This window comes from Gallus gallus, chromosome 2 (assembly GCF_016699485.2).
Source record: "Gallus gallus isolate bGalGal1 chromosome 2, bGalGal1.mat.broiler.GRCg7b, whole genome shotgun sequence".
NCBI lineage: Eukaryota > Metazoa > Chordata > Aves > Galliformes > Phasianidae > Gallus > Gallus gallus.
The window spans coordinates 19293835-19313262 of NC_052533.1; the positions used below are offsets into that span (position 1 = coordinate 19293835).

General features: G+C 36.7%; 1 protein-coding gene across 14 annotated transcripts in view; it reads right to left on the reverse strand.

Moving 5' to 3' along the window:
• Nucleotides 1–19428, reverse strand: part of SLC39A12 (solute carrier family 39 member 12) — a 35518-nt gene extending 16090 nt beyond the window's left edge. For 5 of the 14 annotated variants that reach the window (XM_046937908.1, XM_046937907.1, XM_046937906.1 and 2 more), the window contains exons 1-8: nt 19338–19428; nt 18459–18634; nt 16982–17334; nt 12810–13091; nt 10116–10323; nt 7952–8154; nt 3588–3759; nt 816–988 (exon numbers count right to left, since the gene is read on the reverse strand). In XM_046937908.1, coding sequence (XP_046793864.1) covers nt 816–988; nt 3588–3759; nt 7952–8154; nt 10116–10323; nt 12810–13091; nt 16982–17251 — 1308 coding nt within the window. In that variant the 5' untranslated portion in view covers nt 17252–17334; nt 18459–18634; nt 19338–19428. The remainder of the gene's footprint in view (nt 1–815; nt 989–3587; nt 3760–7951; nt 8155–10115; nt 10324–12809; nt 13092–16981; nt 17335–18458; nt 18635–19337) is intronic. The other 9 variants (XM_046937910.1, XM_046937909.1, XM_040695931.2 and 6 more) reach the window with 6 other exon arrangements.

Consider the following 19428-nt stretch of genomic DNA (forward strand, 5'->3'; position numbering starts at 1 on the left):
CCTTTAGAAAGAAGGAACTTAAGAAGTTGCTGGAATTGTAAAGAATACTTTCAAACTTAAATATGTTCATTAAAGAAAGGTATTTGTCTGATACTCACTGAGAACTGCCTTCTTTAACTACTCTCCCAGTTGCACTTCCAGAGATAATGAATTCAGTACAACAAACATTTCAACCAGAATCATTCATGAAGGCATGAAACCCTTTTTAAATGACCAGTAGAAGTCTCCTTGTAACACTTGTGCCACATCAGAGGAAACTCAGTCAAAAATGAATGAATACACAATGGAAAATTTGTTTCTGTTTTACATACTGCATATTCTTAAAATTGATTCTGAGAATTTTGGAAGAAATTGTACCACTCGTGCTGTTCAAGGCAGTAGTTTTAACTTGGTTGAGAGCTCCAGGATCTACAAGATGTCTTTGTGAAGGGAATTATTGATGTCTTACAGAACATTTGAACAAATTTTCCTACAATCTGTTATAGAATCTGCCTCATGAAAGCATCCGAAGAACCTGCCTTGCACGGTACTTGTGGGTTATCTGAAAAGTTTTTATCAAAATGGGAACGCTATTTTTTCTGAATTAATCTTTCATTGATTTTTGCTTCTTAGTCCTTGGAATCTCTCTCTGAACTACAACGTGTAAATGTATTTGGATAGCTAAGTAGTTGATTCACAGACTCATGGGAAGTTTTATTTTTAAACCTATTAACATTAAACAGGTTTAAGTGAAAGTTTCTCCTGTGTGTCAGTGTGTGTGTGCGTGTGTGCACAAGTGCTAAGATCTTAACAACATTTAAATGTGTATTACCTACCTGAGGGATAAGGTGTAGCAACGCGTCTCCAGAAAGGGTCCCGACTGCCAAACCAACAAACAGCTGTAAAATGAGCGTATAGATTTCTTGACAGGAGTTAAATAAAATCAGGGATGTACCAAACATAGATCCAACAGTAATAAGTAAAACTGCAACAGTGCTGTAACCATATTCTGTAGGGAAAAAGAAACAAAACAAGGGTACCTTTAACCATTCAGTATCTGCATCTGTTTGTATTTGTCTTTGTTTTGTATTTGTTTTTCAGACTATGAAGTGATTCATTGTGCTACATTCATTTTTTTTTTCTAGTCACATGTGATACAGTTGACAGAGTTGGAAGCCTAAAAAATCATTTTTATCAGGCTTTACAGTTAATACAGTCTAATATCTTCAAGTTTCAGGCCTTAAAGTGCTGAGTGGAACATTACTGTGGTGATTAGAGACACCCAGAGCAGTACAATGAATGCTAGTCTGCATTTGTTCCCCATCTTAACAGGTTTGTGCTTGTTTCTCTATGTCATCACCTGTGTATTTTTACAGTCAACACCACATTATTAGCCAAACCAGTAAAGAGACCAAGGCCTAAAGCTTCAAATGAGTGAGGGCATTTAGTTTAGGATCTTCTCTAATACGCTGTTCTTGTTTCCAACCTCTTGCACAGTATGAATTCTTGATTAATCTGTATGAAAGTCTTATGATGGAGGTAAAACACTGATGAAAAACAGACATAAAGGAACTAATGCCAAAATATTCAAGAGCGTCACTTAATGTTTCACACTTTAATAGCTCAACACCTCATAAAATCAGACAGTAAATCCCACAGACTGCACATCCAATAGGTTATAGTAGATACTCATGGAAGGTCAGGCCATGATGACTTATCCAAAACAGCACAGCCTGTCAGTAAAATAGAACTAAGAGTAAAATGAATGAGCCTATACTCAGGTCAGATGTAGGTCAAACATGAAGTCGATTGCTTGTCCGTGTCAAGCCAGCAAAAGTATCCCTGTGTTCATGGAAACCTTTCTCAACCAAGCAAGGGGAAAAAGCTCCACAAAGGGCTCTGGCTCCCTCCCCTTTGTGTTTGAATAGTTCAGTTTTTCCTCATCTACACAGATCTAAACATTTCTGAGATCATTAAAATGTCAGCAATCAGGCTGACAGTATTGGAGTTAGGAAATTCTCAAACACACTCTGAAACCACCATGAACCTTGGGTAAGTTCCTCATTTTCTTGGTCCCTTGATTCCCTATCTGAAAAAACGAACATATCTGAAAAAACGAACCATAGCATAGAAAAGATGAAAGAATTAAAGACTGCAAAATATTCAGATAATGAAAAGAGACATAAGAAAGGACTGTTACCTCCTTGGGAGCTTTAATAATTCCCCTTACTCTGTACATTTCTTCATCCTGTAACTATTATAGGAATAACCATTAAGGTCTTCTAATGTATTTCATTTTTTAAATTTCTTTTCTAATGTATTTTAATTCATGCTCATAGTTCAGTTAATCTTCACACCATGGAATCATATGTCTGCTTATTCCCATAAACTGACTGTCATGTCTAGTTTAAAGAACAGATGTAATTTAGAGACTGAAAGGTCTGTTCCAGAAGACTGTTGGCTAGCTCGGATGTAGGAAAAGCTTATTAGCTCCTAATGGATCTAGACACCTAGAGCTAGCAATGGAGATGTTAGGATAAAGGTTTTGAAGGTGCTGATTTTCAGCCTGCCAAGTTTTTCCAGGAGCATCAAAAGAGATGCTCTCAGTGCAGATGATTACTGTCAGATGCTCATTCCCTGTTGCCCATTCCTGGCTCCTAAACCCCCTGCCAGAATTAACGCTTCCTATCACATACCAGCACATCTATGGTTCTAAACTTTTCCCAGAAAATATAAAGAAAAAACAAACACCAGAAACATATTGAGAAGTTGCAGAAAGCAACACCCTTAGTTCTTTTTTTTTTTTTTTTTCTGATGGTGAACTGGGGAGTGGTGAGAGGAGAAGCTGCATCAGCAAAAATGGTGGGGCAGATATGCCTGCAAGCAGTAGCATGTGAAGGCTATAACTGCAAATGGAAATAAGCTGTCTAATTATACTCTGACTCAGCCCTTGTTCCTGCTCTATCACACAACTTCTGCTGCCCATACAATTGGTTTTGTTAGTTTTTCTTTTCACAATAATATGCCCAAAGTTCCTCTGCTATAAAATATCATGGCATAAAAAAATCAGCAATGTTCACACAGGATTTATCTATATTAAGCATTTGCCACATCGTGGTGTTAAAAAAAAAAAAAAAAAAGACAGCTAACATGGTGTTGAGGCTATACATAAAACCTGTGTAATGACTTCAGTTGACCTTGCAAAAATGTTGTAAAATTTCTGCCTGGTAACCCCCTGATGAGGGCCTATTGCAGCTCACCTGCTGCCTACAGCAGGCACTTCTCTAAGAAATGGGGGAAAAAAACATACAATATTAAACAACAATTATTTCTAATGTAACATCAAAACCATTGAACTTCCCCCACCTCCCAATACAACGCTATTATCTGACATGCATGCTATGAAGTCACACAGTGCAGAAAATTACAGAGAATAAATCTCATCCTATTTGGTTTAAGGTTACTTGTGAATGAAACATCTCCAGGAGCCCCTTCACCTCTTCACCTGATATACTATACAGATAACTATCTATATATAGATATATATAGATAGATAGATAACTATCTATATCAGTATATGCTATACTGATAACAACAACGTAACTCACTTTCCAAAGTTGTTGGTGGAAGTCTTGTCTGCTTGGATTCAGGAAGCTGACACGAACAACTTAGTAGTTGCTGAACGATTGCTGGACTCATTTGCTTGAAGTGCTCCTTGGAAATGGATGAAGAGCTATTTTTTAAAAATATGTTCACAAGTTCATCAGCAGAGAAACAAACCTAGGTAGAAACATACAAAATTACTGAGTATATTGCATGAATCCACTTTATGCTAGGATGTAATATGTAATCTTCGGAGAACAGATAGTTGTACAAAGAAGAAAACCTTGTTTTCCATATACTCTATTCTAGTTACATTATTTCAATTGCTTCAATTAATCCTATTTTTGTCATTGAAACTTAATATTAGCAAATATTTCAGAAATATTAGAACTCTGTTAATACCATCTGAGAATCTGACATGACAGTATCGTTTGACACTTAATTATTTATATTTATTTTATTTATCTTATGTGCTAACACAAGTCATGCACCTTGCTATTAGTCTAATACAGCTCTGTATCAAGGCAGTACTGAAGGTTGTCCTTGCACTTCATGGTTATATCTTCAGTAAGATATGGGACAGAGTTTGTGTTCAAATTCTTTTAAAAATGCCATATCACTTCAAGGTCAGCATGCCAACTGTTACATAGTCTATATTTGGTTTAAAGACTACTTAATAATTGTATTTCTAGAGGTACATGAGAATTTCAAATACTTTTTGTTCTCGTAATAAAGTCTATTTTTCAAAAGAATAAAATCTATTTTGAAAAATTTCATGAAGAATTGTTCTTCCATCTCCAAGGTGGACCTTCTGGTTAAGACACAAGCATTCGGCACTAATACTGTTCCAGTGGGAATTTCTGTAAAACCTTTGAAAAAGACAAAGTTCATAGCAAAAAATTCCCTTACAGGAATAACCTTCATTTCTTAATCCCATCTGATTTTCTCTATTTCAGTTTAAAGGTTTGTTTCTTTTTGTTTCTTTCATTTAAAATAGCCTGCAACTGAGAATTGAGGAACTCCTGAATATTGCTTTTCTAGTCACTGAAACTTGTAAATTGGTTGGGTTTCATTCAAAGGAAAATCAGTATTTGAATAACTTTTTAAAAGTTGTAATTTACCTTACTTTTAAATAACCTATTTAAACAGAGAAGTCTTTCTCCATTTGTTCATCCATTAGTAAAGTAAAATATGCCTTGTAGCTCTCTAAGAAATGGGATGAATTGAGCACCAATACATTGAATCTGAATGTCACACTCAGGTGTTCAGAGTAATAGGTGATCTTACTGCCTGAATCTCATCAGTTTCACCTCCAAGTAGAAGGACAGGAGCAAAAGAATTCAGGAACAAAGTAGAAAAGACCATATGTTTGTGTTTAGACAGTAATTTTGGCAAAAAGTGTGGTGAATGAGTGGTATTCACAGTTGGAAGTCTTGGTCATAGCTGGTTCTAAGCAGCACTCCTCAGTGGTCAGTACTCAATGGTATTATTTAATGCTTTCATCAGTGGCCTCAGTGCCCAGCTGAGACAAAATGATAGATACGCTGACAGTATGGCTGCCATTTAGAGGGATCCTGACAAACCAATGGAAAAGGCTGATAAGTCATTTCTGAAGATTAGGGAAGATAACTTATTGCACCTTAAACAAAATAACCCCATACAACAATAAATGTCAAGGAAAAGCAACTGGGAGGTATCTTAACAGAAAAGCCCTTGGGGTCCTGACAGGCAATGTGAACGAGCCACCAGTGGGCCCTGCTGGCAGTGAAGGCTCACTGCACACTGCGCTCTATCAGCAAGAGCAGAACCAGCAAGCGTAATGGAGAATGATTACTGCCTACTGCTCAGCATACTGTATCCAGATTAATAACCAGCAGTATGAGGAAGATACTGCACATCAGAGAAATCTGAAGGTGCCTGAGATAGCTAGGAGCAGATGCAAGGAAGGGCTGAGGAACTTGCGTGCTCTGTTTGGAGAAGACAAGGCATGTAAGATATCATATATTCATCTACCTAATGGAGCGATGGGGAAGATGGAGACAGAGCCTTCTCAGAGATGTACAGCAAAAGGGTAAGTGGAAATGGGAAGTAGTTGTAGTAGATATTCCAATTCTTTATAATAAAACCCTCATCAAATAAGGCAATAGAGTGCTGGTGCAAGATTCCCAGAAAGACAGCGTCATCTCCATCCTTGGAGACATTTAGAATGCAAATGGACATGGCCCTGTGGAACCTGATCTAACTGGGATGCTCTGAGAAGGAATTTAGAGGGCCCTCACGAACCTAAATTTTCCTGAGATGTAACAACAAGAAATTTTAAAAGAAAAAGCAAGATCTTATCTGGAAAATGAATTGTCACACACAAATAATTTGTAACACTCATTTACTAAAATGTTCTTGTGAGGGTGTGAGGACCCGCACCTTTTCCAGTGACAAGACCTTGCCTTTTAAGCTGTTTAATGTAAGGAGCCAGACTACTAAACTTCCACACTAATGAAGAAACTACACACGTACTCCTGTAGGATGATAAAAAAAAAAATATTTGCATATTATCACATGAAAAACTGGATGGTTGGATGAATGGATGATGTTTGTTCTTAAATACATATTTCTTTAATGAGGAATCATAAAAGAATCTGCAGTTATAGTAACAAAGTTAAATGAAAATTAATATTATTATTGTTATTAGATCTTCTACTACTTGCTTTATATGCATTTTTAAGATTGTAGAGACGATGACTTAGAAAGCAGTGACCTTCTTTTCTGCAGTGATGTTTCCAAAAAAAAAAAAAAAAAAAAAATCAAATTACAGGTCTTAATCTAGTTAGCAAACAAGCTGTAAACCAGTCAATGCCTCATCTGTGGCAGTATCTGTTACTCATGAAGCACAGATTTGTGCAGAAAGCAGGAGACAATTAGCAACAACACTGAAACACAAAGCCTTCCAATGGAAAAATACAACAAAGAAAATAGATGTAAGCAGAAGAGGGATGGAACAAAAAAGAGAAGTTAGGAATCAATAAAGAAGATAAATTCTCTTCTCCCCAGATTTTTCTTTGTGATTTTTCAGTATCTTTACAGAATATTTGGCTCTCTGTTTGACCCACAAGCCTCAGATAACACTCCTGTGCACATTTCTTTTGATTTACAGTCAGTCTCACAAGTTCAAGGAATCTAAGCTTGAGTGTTATCTGTTTTTGTATTGCTGGAGAATTATTTTGCTTCTTGTATGCTTAATATCACCGCTGATCTCTAATATTCATAATTTAAAATTAATGTAAAATACATTTAAAATGACTTTCATTTAAAGTTATTTTGAGGCACCGTTAAATGCCTCGTGTCAACTCACCAGCATGATTCTGTTTTGGGGACACTGGGAAGGAAATAACCATATTGAAAGGATTAACATACCAGATACAAATAAAGTTACTCAAATCTATCAGAATGGCATTTAAACAGATGCCATTCATCTCAGTTCCACATCATAAAATGATCACTCAGCAAAAGTCAATTGTACAACTACAGGAAGAAGAAACACCGCCTTTGTGTTAAGTTGAAGTATAAAGAACTAAAAGCAATAGAAACATATTAATTGGAGCATATACCTTAAATGAATACATTAAAAAAAAAAGTCTCCCTTTTTCAGTCTGAGGAATGTCCTTCAGTCTAAACAAAGAAACTCAATTACCATTTTAATCACTGTGATAAACAACAATTCTTCATTATTTAATACTTAGGACTAAGATAACACCACCTCTAACGAACCACTGTCCAACAAGCTTCAAAAAGAGGATACTGCCTGGTAGCTGTAGTTCTATCTCACAGACTTCACCCATTTTCTAAATGAGGCTTCTAGACTCCATGGGAAACTAACAAAAGTATTTGGAAATCCACAATCTTCAGTTTACAAAAGCCTATTAAACAAGTCACGTAGAACCTTTACATCTTTTATTTTTCAGTTAGTGCAGAACAATCTTCTTCTCAACAAAGTCATGTAAGGAGCACTAGAAACTCTTGAGACACAGGAGTAGAAAAAGTAGGCGACAACAATGAAGCAAGTCCTCTATGTCTTCAATGAACAGCAACTCTCTCTAATACCAATCATTATGTTGGCCCCCATCAGCACTTTGCAACCCACTTTTATTACACATCCATCAGTCCTAAAGTTCTTCTGCAAAACAATATTTAAAAGAATATACATAAATAAAAATAGAATTTAATATATACATGAGTTTTTGAAATTCATATATGTTATCCCTGAAATAACACTATGTTTGCAAAACTTGAACTATCACTTATTATCAGTTAAAAACACTTAATACACTGTGACCAATACTATATAATAATATAAAAACAGAAATAGATTTACCTGATCCCAATTTGTGTTACTGCCACGATCTTTATAATAAGCTTTCAGATAGTCTTCTTCTGTATAGTTTGCTTTGATTGGAATATTCCTGGCTCCAGTACCTGTGCCTGTCATACCGTAACGTCTTCTTTTGTAACTTTGGAATTGTCCATTTACAGCACAGGACTTTCTGGCTGTAAGCACATTGAGGAGTTGTTCCAGTTCTGGTTATTTATCAAAAAAAAAGAAATGTTACCATGGTGAAATACACATTTAGACAGACAAAACTCTTAAAAAAAGTATTTTTAAAAAATTTTGTTATTTTTAATATTAATTCCTCTTTTTAATATTTTTCTCTCCTCCATTCAGTACTGCAGGTAATTTCAGTATAGCACCTCCAGAAGTTTAAGTCACCTCTATATTCAGCATTTCCCCCTTTACAGCACCACACTGATAACGACAATTTCAGGGAAAAAGAGATGTGACTGAAAAGAAATCCGTGTTTCATTTAAACATGGTCTCAATCAAAAATATCTATGAATTACTGCCAAATATTTTCATAATGTTTCGGACTGTCCTACCATGGGCAGGTATTCAGATATTCCAGAAAGAAAGGTCTCTTATTGAGTGCCTGAAAGCACCCCTGAGGATGCCATACTGCTCCCTGTACTTCTGAAGTGGAATACAGGGCAGAGGATTTTCTATCTCGTTTGGTCAAGTTGCTAACCTGGAAGCACGCCCAATCACAGCACTGAAGTAGACAGCAGGGAGCCAGGAGCCCCAGTCTAAATCATAGACAAGGCAGGACACATATCCTTTGGCAAAACTGAGTGCAATGGGTGTACTTGCTATTTGATTGATATCACCCATTGATATGCTGAATTTTACAAGAGGACAATGTACTATCAAACTTTCATTTCCTTTCTATTTTTTTCCAGCCTGGTCGTCTCACTTCACCCCTGTGCTTTTCAAGATGAAGCCATAACGATTGTTTAGGTAAACCCGAGTTTGTACATTAAGAACATACATACTGATTTCAGTGGAATTTAGACCGATGAGATTAAGAATGTTTCCATACGATGATCCTTTGTTTTTTAATACTATTCTTCAGAAAAAGCAAATAGTAAAGTCTTAACAATATATCTTACAAAAAGACTTATGCTAAGATTATATTTTCTTAAACAGCTCTGGACACAGCTGAAGATAGCTTTGTTTGCTAACTGTAGGCAATTCTAATTTCTCATTTTTTCCACAATTCCACTTTCTTGCTTTTTTTCTTCCAGTTCCTTTTAGGAATTTAAATTTATGTAAAGGGACAGTTTAAGTAACTCAGGTTTAAAATACACTTACACCGTAACAAAATAGTTAAGAACATTTTCTCTAAATGACATTCTATCTCCACTAACCACAAAGGAAGGCTTTCTACTGTCTTCACTGGGGACTGGATTTTAACATACAAAGCTACTGAGTAGCATTGTGCCCATCTCCATCCATTCTTGTGAGTCAACTTAAGATCTGCACTGGCAATCTTAAAGGAATGGTTTTGCTGCAAAGCCAGCTTATGAAAGTGCAATCCAGGAGATTTTACAATTTGCTTCTGTGATTTAATATATCTCTCTGCAACCTAACAGCCATAAAAACATGTTTACCTACACTTAGCTTTACATTTTAAGCTGTTTTAACCCAGACTTAATGTAACTTTTTAAAAGTGCAGTGCTTGGAATATCTTGTAAAAGTGTTGATTTTAGCAGCACCCACAAAGGAGAAGTAGATGTCTTATCCTAACCTTCTAAATCCACAGAAGGCCCTGAGTAGATGGTTTAGAACTCTGCATCTAGTTCCTCTCCTACAGGGGTATGTCTGCACTGCAGTGTGAGGGACCAGGGTACCTAAGGTACCCACTATATGTGAATGATTCCCTTTACCCCTAAGTTAGTCTTGCGATGTGGTTACAGTAGCACGACACTCTGCATAAAGAAGCAAAGCAGAGAAGGTCCTGGCAAACTCAGTGCACTCACAGTGAGACTTCCACCCTCAGACTCCAGACTACACTGAGAAGCTGTCAGAAATTATGACAACAGTACGTACTTAATAACCATAGTAACAATATTTTATATTTCCTAGAGAATTATATTAAAAAAAAAAAGTTTATGTTCCAACACCCACAGATGAAGAAATACCTTACCTGTCACTTGAAGCTCTGTGGTACTGTTTAAAGAATTGAAAATATATTTTATAAAGAATTCTGGGGAGGGCAAGCTTGCTTTTCCCATGCAGACTCCTTGGAGAGCCAAAGTAATAATCAAAGCAGCCAAGCGTGGAAGGGTGTTTTCATCAGCACCATCTCTGTCCATTATATCAGCATTTTTCTCCAGAGTACTCACATCAACACACTGAAATCAGGAGAAAACAGCATGAAGGCAGCCCCGGTCACCTCGATTTAAATAACAAGAGTGACAGGAGAAGAAAGTGGACAGAATGCATTCACAGCCAGCCAGAAAAAAAAACAAAAAAAAAAACACTGAGGTTAAAGCTGTAATTGACAGCAGGACAGCAAAAAAGAAACAGAGGACAGTTCCAGGAGAATAGGGATAGAATAAAAAGCACTGAAATTTTAGCCAGATTCTAAGGAGGAGAAGTACAGAACTTCATTCAGGTTATTCCTGTTCAGTGATATTTCTGCTTCTCCTACGTCTTGTTCAGTTACCTTCACATTCCAGGAAGTGGCAGAAAAGTGAGGAATTTTTGTCAAGGCACAAGACATTGGCCCAAAAAACATGGATTTTAAACTCTTACTAATCTCAGACTTCAGAAAGAATTCTCTTAATGTTTTCAATTCCTTATTTATTAAATGAAATCAATATGTTGTTATGGGACAATTATACAGAACAAGATGGAAAGCCACCATTCTGCAGATAAAGGGTGACTTCCCTGTCAGGTGACCAAAGAGATGCTGTAGACAGTTATGTACATCCAGAAGCATGTATGCAGGCAGGTCTGAAATGAGGGGCAGTCTACAGCTCTTTGTTACTTGAAAACATATTCCCTTATTTCCTCCAATTCTGGTTTTCTTGGTCGTTTTCTCTGCAAACATTTGGGGTTTGAGAGAAAAAAAAAGATGAAAATTACAAAAGCTCATTTATCTTTTCTCAAATTAACTAAACTGAAAAGTTAGATGACCTAGTACAGTAATCGCTTGTTTTACACATAATCATCTCTTTCTATGTGTGCCTTAAACACCGTGGGGCAGAAGCTAATATCTTTTTCCTGTCCATGCAATACAGTTTCATTTCCAGATGTCCAAGTTTTCTTTCCCATTTCAAATAACATACTAGCTGCTATGATTGAGGATACTTTCTATAAAGTATAAACGTAAAAGAAGACACAAACTGCCTTTCTTCTATCGTTGCTGTGCATAATTGGCCCTTTTCCGTAACTCAAGTGTAGTGATTATAAGCATTAGAAAGTCTATAATGTTTTCAGTATCTTCCATTTAAAGAAACAAACCAGCCTTCCTTTCCCTCATGTCAGTAGTAAAGTCTCAGTTACTGAAGCAATGTGACAATTGAATATACTGCCAATGCAAACAAACAGACTGCAGAGCAAAGCACTTTATGGATTGCTATTCTATCCTGACATGCCAAATATTCACTGGTGCCTCTTTGTATTTGCCCAGATACTATTGGAGATTTTTGGAAATCAGCACATTCACCAAGACCTAGAAGCAAATACACTGGTCAATGAATAATTTATGATGGGGAAACGATCACACAAAGAACACAGAAAGAAGAACTGGCGGCTCTCAGTGCTCTCTGCTCAGCCAGGACTCCTTGCCATCTTCTGTTTGCACAGAAAACTCCTACTACAGTATGGTGCAAATTAAAACTCAATGAAATGAAGAAGAAAGGGGGAAATTCAAAGTTTGCAATAGACCAAATTAAACTTAATATTATGAACAGACCTAAAGGACTTCTCACAGCAGGTTAACCTGTACTGTAGTAGTTCTCTAATAAAACCTTAATTTATTGCTTTTTTTTAATAAGGAAAATAGTAGGGTTTTTTTGTTGTTGTTGTTGTTTTTTAGATTGTTAATTCAAGCATATTATTCTATAATTTTATCGAACTTGAGATCAGGAATTATAAATAGTGGTGAAAAAATCTTGTTGCATAACTTTAAGAGTTGAATATACTCAATATGCTCTTTATTTTTAAGTCTGAAATTTAAGCTTATCAACATCAGTCTTTCTGCAAGGCATATTCATGCTCAAAGACAATTAGATATGTGTCAGAAATGAATGAGCCCTTCAGATCTTAGGACATAACCTTCATTCCACCCCACTTTGCATGGAGATGGAATCTCATAGGTTCTCATGACAGCAGACAGATTTATTGTTTTCGTTCTATAGCCAGACCAGTTTTAGAACTGCTCTGCTTTATATATACCATTTAGATACAATCACTGGTAACATATCCATATTAATTAGTAAATAAAGTAGATAAGAAAGTATTTTCTGTCCTTGAGGCCAAGTGCAAGATCCTGCGCCTATGAAGCTACGCTCTTTTCCACTTACCTTAAGCAGAGCAACTGTATCTATACTAGCTATTTCCCCAACTATGTCTCTATAGAGTCTATGGAAGTGTTAGGCAGCACATGCCAAAAAGCAAGTCAAGAAGAAGAAAGCTAGCATTGGACAGCAGGGACACTAGAAGATCTGCCCATGCTCTGTTATTGGCCAGTTGTCTGCATAATACTTGAACTAGCTTAAAGACACTGTATCAGTTGCTTAAAGGCATGATATCAGCAGCAACTATAAAGGTTTTGTTTTTTTTTTTCTTTTTCTTTCTTTTTTTTTTTTTTTTTAACTTATCCTTTCTTTACCTGGGTTTCAGGAGTTTTAAAATGTTGCTTTACTGCAGCCAAAATGTCTTCTGTTTCATTCCGTGAAAAATAATAACAGTCTTCATCATGCCTCAAATTGAGCATGCTCTTTAGGTAAAATTTATAATCCTTATTACTCAACTTGAGTTTTGAAGAACACACATCTCTATGATGAAGGATGTAGTAGAGGAGAACAAGAGAAATTCTCTCAAATACTTCTTCACTGAGATGATCTTCCAAATCTCCACCAGCTATTAGTAACATAGCATCTGGTTCAAGGCACTGCGAAGAAATTGAAATAAATGGAAATTCAAATCAAGAAACATACTGCTGGTCATTTGTAATTCAATATGATAGGGTAATAGGAGAATTCCACTCATAAATACAAGGCATCAAACCTAAGACTACACAGATGTGGGCTGATGGAAATACAAAAGGAGGGCACATTGAATTCATTTCAGTTCTACAGCGGCAAGATCACACCTTGCATCTTTTTTTTTTTTTTTTTTTTTTTTTCTCCAGAGCCTCTTCTGTTTTGAAGAAATGTCAAGACTCCAAGGGATTGAAGATTTACTATAAGACAGGAAGAATTGTTACCAAAACTTCACTGCAGAGAAGTTAAAGTCTTCTGCTGGTTTCAACACATTTTATTCCTGGTTACAGATAAATCCGATAAGACCTACTGCTTAACCATTCTATATGGGTTTCTGTTATATGACAAAGACCATAACTGATCACAGTCAATCCATGGTATGTGAACAAAAGTTACATCATTTTTAATACACTATTAAGAGTCTTAATTGACCCAACCATCATGTGGCTATCTTTATTTTTTCCTCAATTCATCCTGTTAAACAGAACAGCTTCCTTCAGCGCAGAAAGACAGTACAAGTTCTCAACATTATCTGGTCCTCTAAATGGATTTCAAGAGGGACTGAAAAGAAAACCCTATGCATGGTTTATATTTGAGCAGACAAAGGTCTATATATGTAAAACTACAATTATTATTGATGAAAAGACATTTTCCAGAAACTTTTGCCAGCTCAAACTAAAGTTAGCCTATAAAACTAAGCCGTAAAATCAATAGAGCTCTGTATCAGGCTATGGGAAATGAGATAGTGAATTCCAGAATAGTCTTTCTTGAAGAGACCCTGTAACTATTGTCATTCATTGTGCAGTTTTTTGTTTGTTTGTTTGTTTTGCAGTTGGCTCTCTCCAAGCACTAAGTAGCCACGTCAGCTAATCTCAACCATTATGATAGAGCAGCCGCACTGCTCATTTGTGAGAAGAAACTAAAAAAATGAGAGGACCACAATTACACTCAAATTCATGAGTCCTAAACAGAACCCCTGCTGTCAGACTGAACTGCTTATGGCTACAAACATGATGTATTGTTTGCTGTACCTCACCTTGTATATTTGTTCATTTTCCTACACAGAGGCAGAGTAGAATCAAACACATATTGTCGTGTTCAGAAGCCAACGTTCCCGAGAGGAACTGAGGGAGCTGGCACATTTTAATATAAATAATTCCAGCAAAAATTGACACAAATATTCAATATAATAAAAAATAATTGCAGATGGTAATGACCAATTAAATATTTATACTCATAAGCAAGCTCCATTTAAATATGACAAAAGGTATGATCCACTGTGCCCAGCCTAAATTGCCTATCAAGGTCTGGAAGTCTAACTTTTTCCAGTGTATGACTCCAAACATTAATATTTGGGCTAGGATAACATAGGTACTCTGTTCTCCATCCTGAAGGCCTCAAGTTAGCCAGCTAGTATTTTCAAATACCCAATAGCAATACAGAAAAACAAACAAACAACATTCTGCATGTGCTGGAATAATTCCAAAGGCTTCTGTAAAATTTCAAAACCCAGTAGGGATAAATTGTAATCAGCGAGTCTTTTATTTGTTCTTGCAAGGAACACGAATGAAAAGTAATTTTTTTTTTCTTTTTTGAAGGAATCAGGTACATTGTAAGAAGATGCAGTTCTTCTGCTCTATGTGGTCAGCCCACTAAAAATAACATTTAAGGAGATATCAAGAGAACATAAGTGGGTTCATCAATTGTACTTTTTGCTGTTAGGAATATTTTACAGGCATAACAACCTGCATGATCTTGGTTTAGAAAACTTATTCGTTATTAAAAAAAAAAAAAAAAACACAGAGTCCAGATTTGAAACAAAGAACAGCACTCCAATTTTCTTTGTTTAAGAGATCAGAAGTCAAAAACAAAACAAAGCACCTCTTACTGTTGCAAGAAATATATGCCTTCGTGTGTTTAAGAGATAAGGAGTGACAGATGCTCTTCAAGAGCTACCAGCCCCTGCCCAAAGAGTCTGGAAGCCAATATGTAACAACAAACCAAAAAGGAATCCAGAAGAAGTGTTAAACTTCGTTGCTTCTAAATATCCATTGGAGACATCATTAAAAAGGAAAAAGAAAACTGCAACCAGAGTCATCTGGTATGACTGGAATCCTGGATTTATAAGGGAAAGTTCAGTCTGAAATCAATTAGTTATTCCCAACAAGCATGAGAAAGAAAATGCCAAGCTAAGGTGGGGTGTTCTGTTTCAAATTTTGGAGATCTTGAAAGGCAGCAAAAACTGTGAGCAGCACTATCTTGGGTTACCAAATCTTATTAAATCATCTTGAAGGACCTCAGCACAGCACCACGAGGGCTGCACATAACTGAAGATGCCAGCTCTCACCCTCTGGGTTTTCTGCAGTCAGCTGCATTCCTGGGCAATGCAGAATGCATGTAGTATTACTAATACAGCCAGCACTGAAATGTACTGCAGAGGGTGAACGCCCTTACATTTTTCCTACAGAAAATTTCCAAGATGAAGCCTAAAGAGATAAAGTAAGCCCCAACAGGGTTTCTTCCATTCAGGGACACAGTGGTTATGCTCTCCAAATAAAGATCACAAACAGAAGATAAACGATGGCAATTCAGAGAAGCTAAAGAAGGAAGGAGAACACAGCCTAGACCCATTTTGAGATAATTAGGAAGCATCTACACCCATTACTATGTAACACTTTCTTGCTTTGATCTGGGTCCATACTTACAAACACTGTTAATAAAAGGAGACTGTACAGGATATTTTCTCAAACAAAAACAAAACAAAACAAAAAAGATTTAGGGAAAGACAGACAACTACATTGTTTATGTATGAAATTTCACACTGAGGCTCACAAGAAAAATGTGAACATTTGAAGGAAGAGACAATTAAGCATCCTCTGCACAGGAAGAAAATTTTTCCACTTCATTGGCTTGGCTGATTGCCAGGAATGGTATATTCTCAAAACAATCACCATTATGAATATCTTCATAATTCTAATCTAAAGAGATAGTCAGCTCTATGTAGTCACAGAACCAAGCCAAAGCTGGAGGAACATCAACCAAGGCCAAGACTAACCAAGGTCTTTGTAGCTCCTTTCAGCTGAGTTGTTCACTCGCCACTGTCTCCCTCCTCCCACAATCTATGATCTTATTACTCTTGTTCCTTTCCTTGTCAAACCAGGAATCAGCTCTGAAAAATAATCTCAACAACAGCTGAGAGTTCTGTGGAGCCGTACCCTGGACTGTTTCCAGCTTCAGTCTGGATTTGCAGATTCATTGTTCTGCCTTTGATTTTCCTTGACTCAAACTGCTTACGGAAAGCCTTCCTGAATCTTCAGTACTTCAGTGAAGCTGCAGATGAATCTGTGCTAATCCTCTCAGTTTTATTTTTATGAACCAAAACCTACAACAAAAGTGACTGAGCTTCTCCCAGATTTTACCTATGTCTTCCACAGTGAAAATCTTCCGTGAGCCAAATTCAAGCTCATGCTTTTATAGTTAGATCAGAGTGAAACAGGAAAATCCTTGTTGGAAAATAAACACTTGAAAACTTTAAAGGAAAACTACTACTGTTATGTGACTGAAGTATAGGGTTTTTAAGGCATAGTTGTCACATCTGGAACATCTCTTCTTTACAAGATCAAACAATTAGCATTAGTAATTTGCAAATAAATGATTCAAGCAGGGACTATCAATTTTTGGCTGCGATGAGTCTTATGCATGTTTAGGCTACATATTTAGGATGACTTTACTATAACAAACAACTTTAGAACTCACTGAAGATTCTGTAAAAATATCGCTCATTAATTGAAGCACTGACCAGATTACAATCCTCTTGCATGCCATAAATCCGCTGTGGGCACTCAGCTCTCTCCAGCACCATTTTGACCAGTTCTCGTGAGTGGTTTGTGTGGAGCTCAGGGTTGTCAGCTGAAAGAAGGCGTAAAACTTCCATCAGATAGCCTCGGCTGGGAGCAGAGCTGCCATCCTGCCCGTGCTCTTCCCCAAGCTGTCCTTCAGCAATGAGCATGCTGAGCAGGAAAGTGGAACATACCACCCCAAGAGCTGGGTGCTTGCTCAGAAAGCACATCTCCTCTTCCTGCAGCGCCTGAGCTGCACTGAGTGTTGGAGTGTTGTTTGCACTTCACAGCTTAAACTCGAAACCTGAGGAATCTGAATAGTAAAGGGGAAAAAAACCCCAACCCCTTAATTAGTGTGAATGCAATATGTTTGAAAGGATTTATTAATTGGTCGGCTAAGCCGATTTGCAGTGACAAGCTGTTTTTGAACAACAGGGAGCCTGTAAGGGCTTTACAGCCCAGAACAGCAGGAAACTAAGACAACCACGGCCTTAAAATTTCTGTAGAATTACCAATAAGAGATTGACTGAAACTCCTTTTCCCTCCTCATAAAAATAAAGTGTATGGTTTTCATTTCAGTGTTATGGCATTGCATTCACTAATAATCCTCTTCAGTAAGAACAGGAAAATACTGTAGCTTTCACTTTCATTCCATTATGAAACAGGTTTTTTAGTAGCAAAAAAATATCTGTAAATAAAGATTACTACTCTAATTCTGATACAAAGTACAGTAATTATGTTAGAAAGCAATGATATAGAGCAAGTTTCATTTCCAAAACACATTTATCAACATTACCAAACTCCAGCTATACAACATGAAACAGAACGAACACGATATCCTTAAAAATTAGTGACATTTTATGGTCAGGGGAAAGAGTTACAAGACTGAGGTCATATTTTCTTTCATAGAACTCAGAGAACAAACAAGACAAACAGCAGAAAGAACAAGTTTGACTTCTTAAACTCTAGAGGCAAAACACTTTTTGTATTGTAAATCTGTCTTGACACTATCCTTCCTAGTGTCAAACTATACCATCACCTTTGCTTTAACAACAATCCATCCCAGTACAGAAGAAACACAAAAGAGTTTCACTTCTGTTTTCCACAAAGACTTTTTCATTTTATTGATTGGCATATGCTGGCAGCAACAAACATTTTCAGATGACAACGCACATGCATTAAACAGCCACACACAAGATCAGCCTTTTTTAAAGTCCAATATGATTTGTGTGTGCCTTTGATTTTAAAACAAACCCAGCTAGTGGAGTATTTAAAAAGAAAAAAAGAACAACAGAACACTGCTGAATTCAAGATGGCATTCACTCACTAACTGAAGTTACTAAGTTTTAGATGCTAGGAAATCTTTTGGTATATAGATAAATGTTACTGTTAGCATTCTTGCTGAGATACATTGATATCTAAACATCATTTTCTTACCTTCTGAAGGGAGAAAGAATGCTTGTGTATCTAGCTTTGTGGCCTTTTGAATCCACAGAAGTATTTAGCTGCTGGAAGTCCAATGTTTTTAAAATTCTTGATGGTGCTCTGGAAGCTGGAGAGGATTAGTTTATTGCTGCCTTGAAAAGTTTTCAGTTGCTATGGAGAGAGCTGCTCTTAAGGTAACAATGGAGGTGGACAGGAATTAGTACATGTTCTTCTTGGCAAGTTCTAAGCATCACATTACTGAACGTATTTCACATATTTTGGTAGTTATCATTTTATGTAAATGGTGCCTGCTCTACTCTAACAAACACAAGATATGTAAAATCTACTGAAGAACGCATTTCATTACAATGGGTAATACAAGTTAGCACCCTAACTCTTCTCTGCTATGTTACATTAACAGAGCAATTTTGTTATATACTTGAATTTCTTTTTAAATCAAAACTTAATTTCCTTTTGCAAACATCAGAACAGAAAAATACATACATATATATTTTAATGGAAGTGCTTCAAAAAGTTGTTTTTCTTTGGGAAACACTGTCCTCAGAGAACAGGCTCTTTCATCCCTTTTCATTCTGGACCACACTCTCACCAATTATAAAAGCAGGGACAGCTCAAACCATGGTGAAAAAAAAATTCACTCTCCCACTCTGATTTTCCTGAGGGGTGCTGTTGCAAAGCTGACATTTATGTCACCACGTTGCTACTGTATTATTACACTAGAATATAGTGAAAACTGATGACTGACAGATTTCCACAGTGACAAATACACCAATCATATCATTCTCCCACCTTGCAAACCTTCAGTGCGGTAATGAATAATTAACATCTCGCTTTGCTCTTCGAGCCCTGAGAAGCAGTAAGGCAGCTTACCTTACCGGTAACAGAAACATCACGTTTCTCTTTAGAGCCCGAGGGACACAGTCCTGGGTTCTAAAATGTCAGTGGTGCTTCCTCCAAGGCT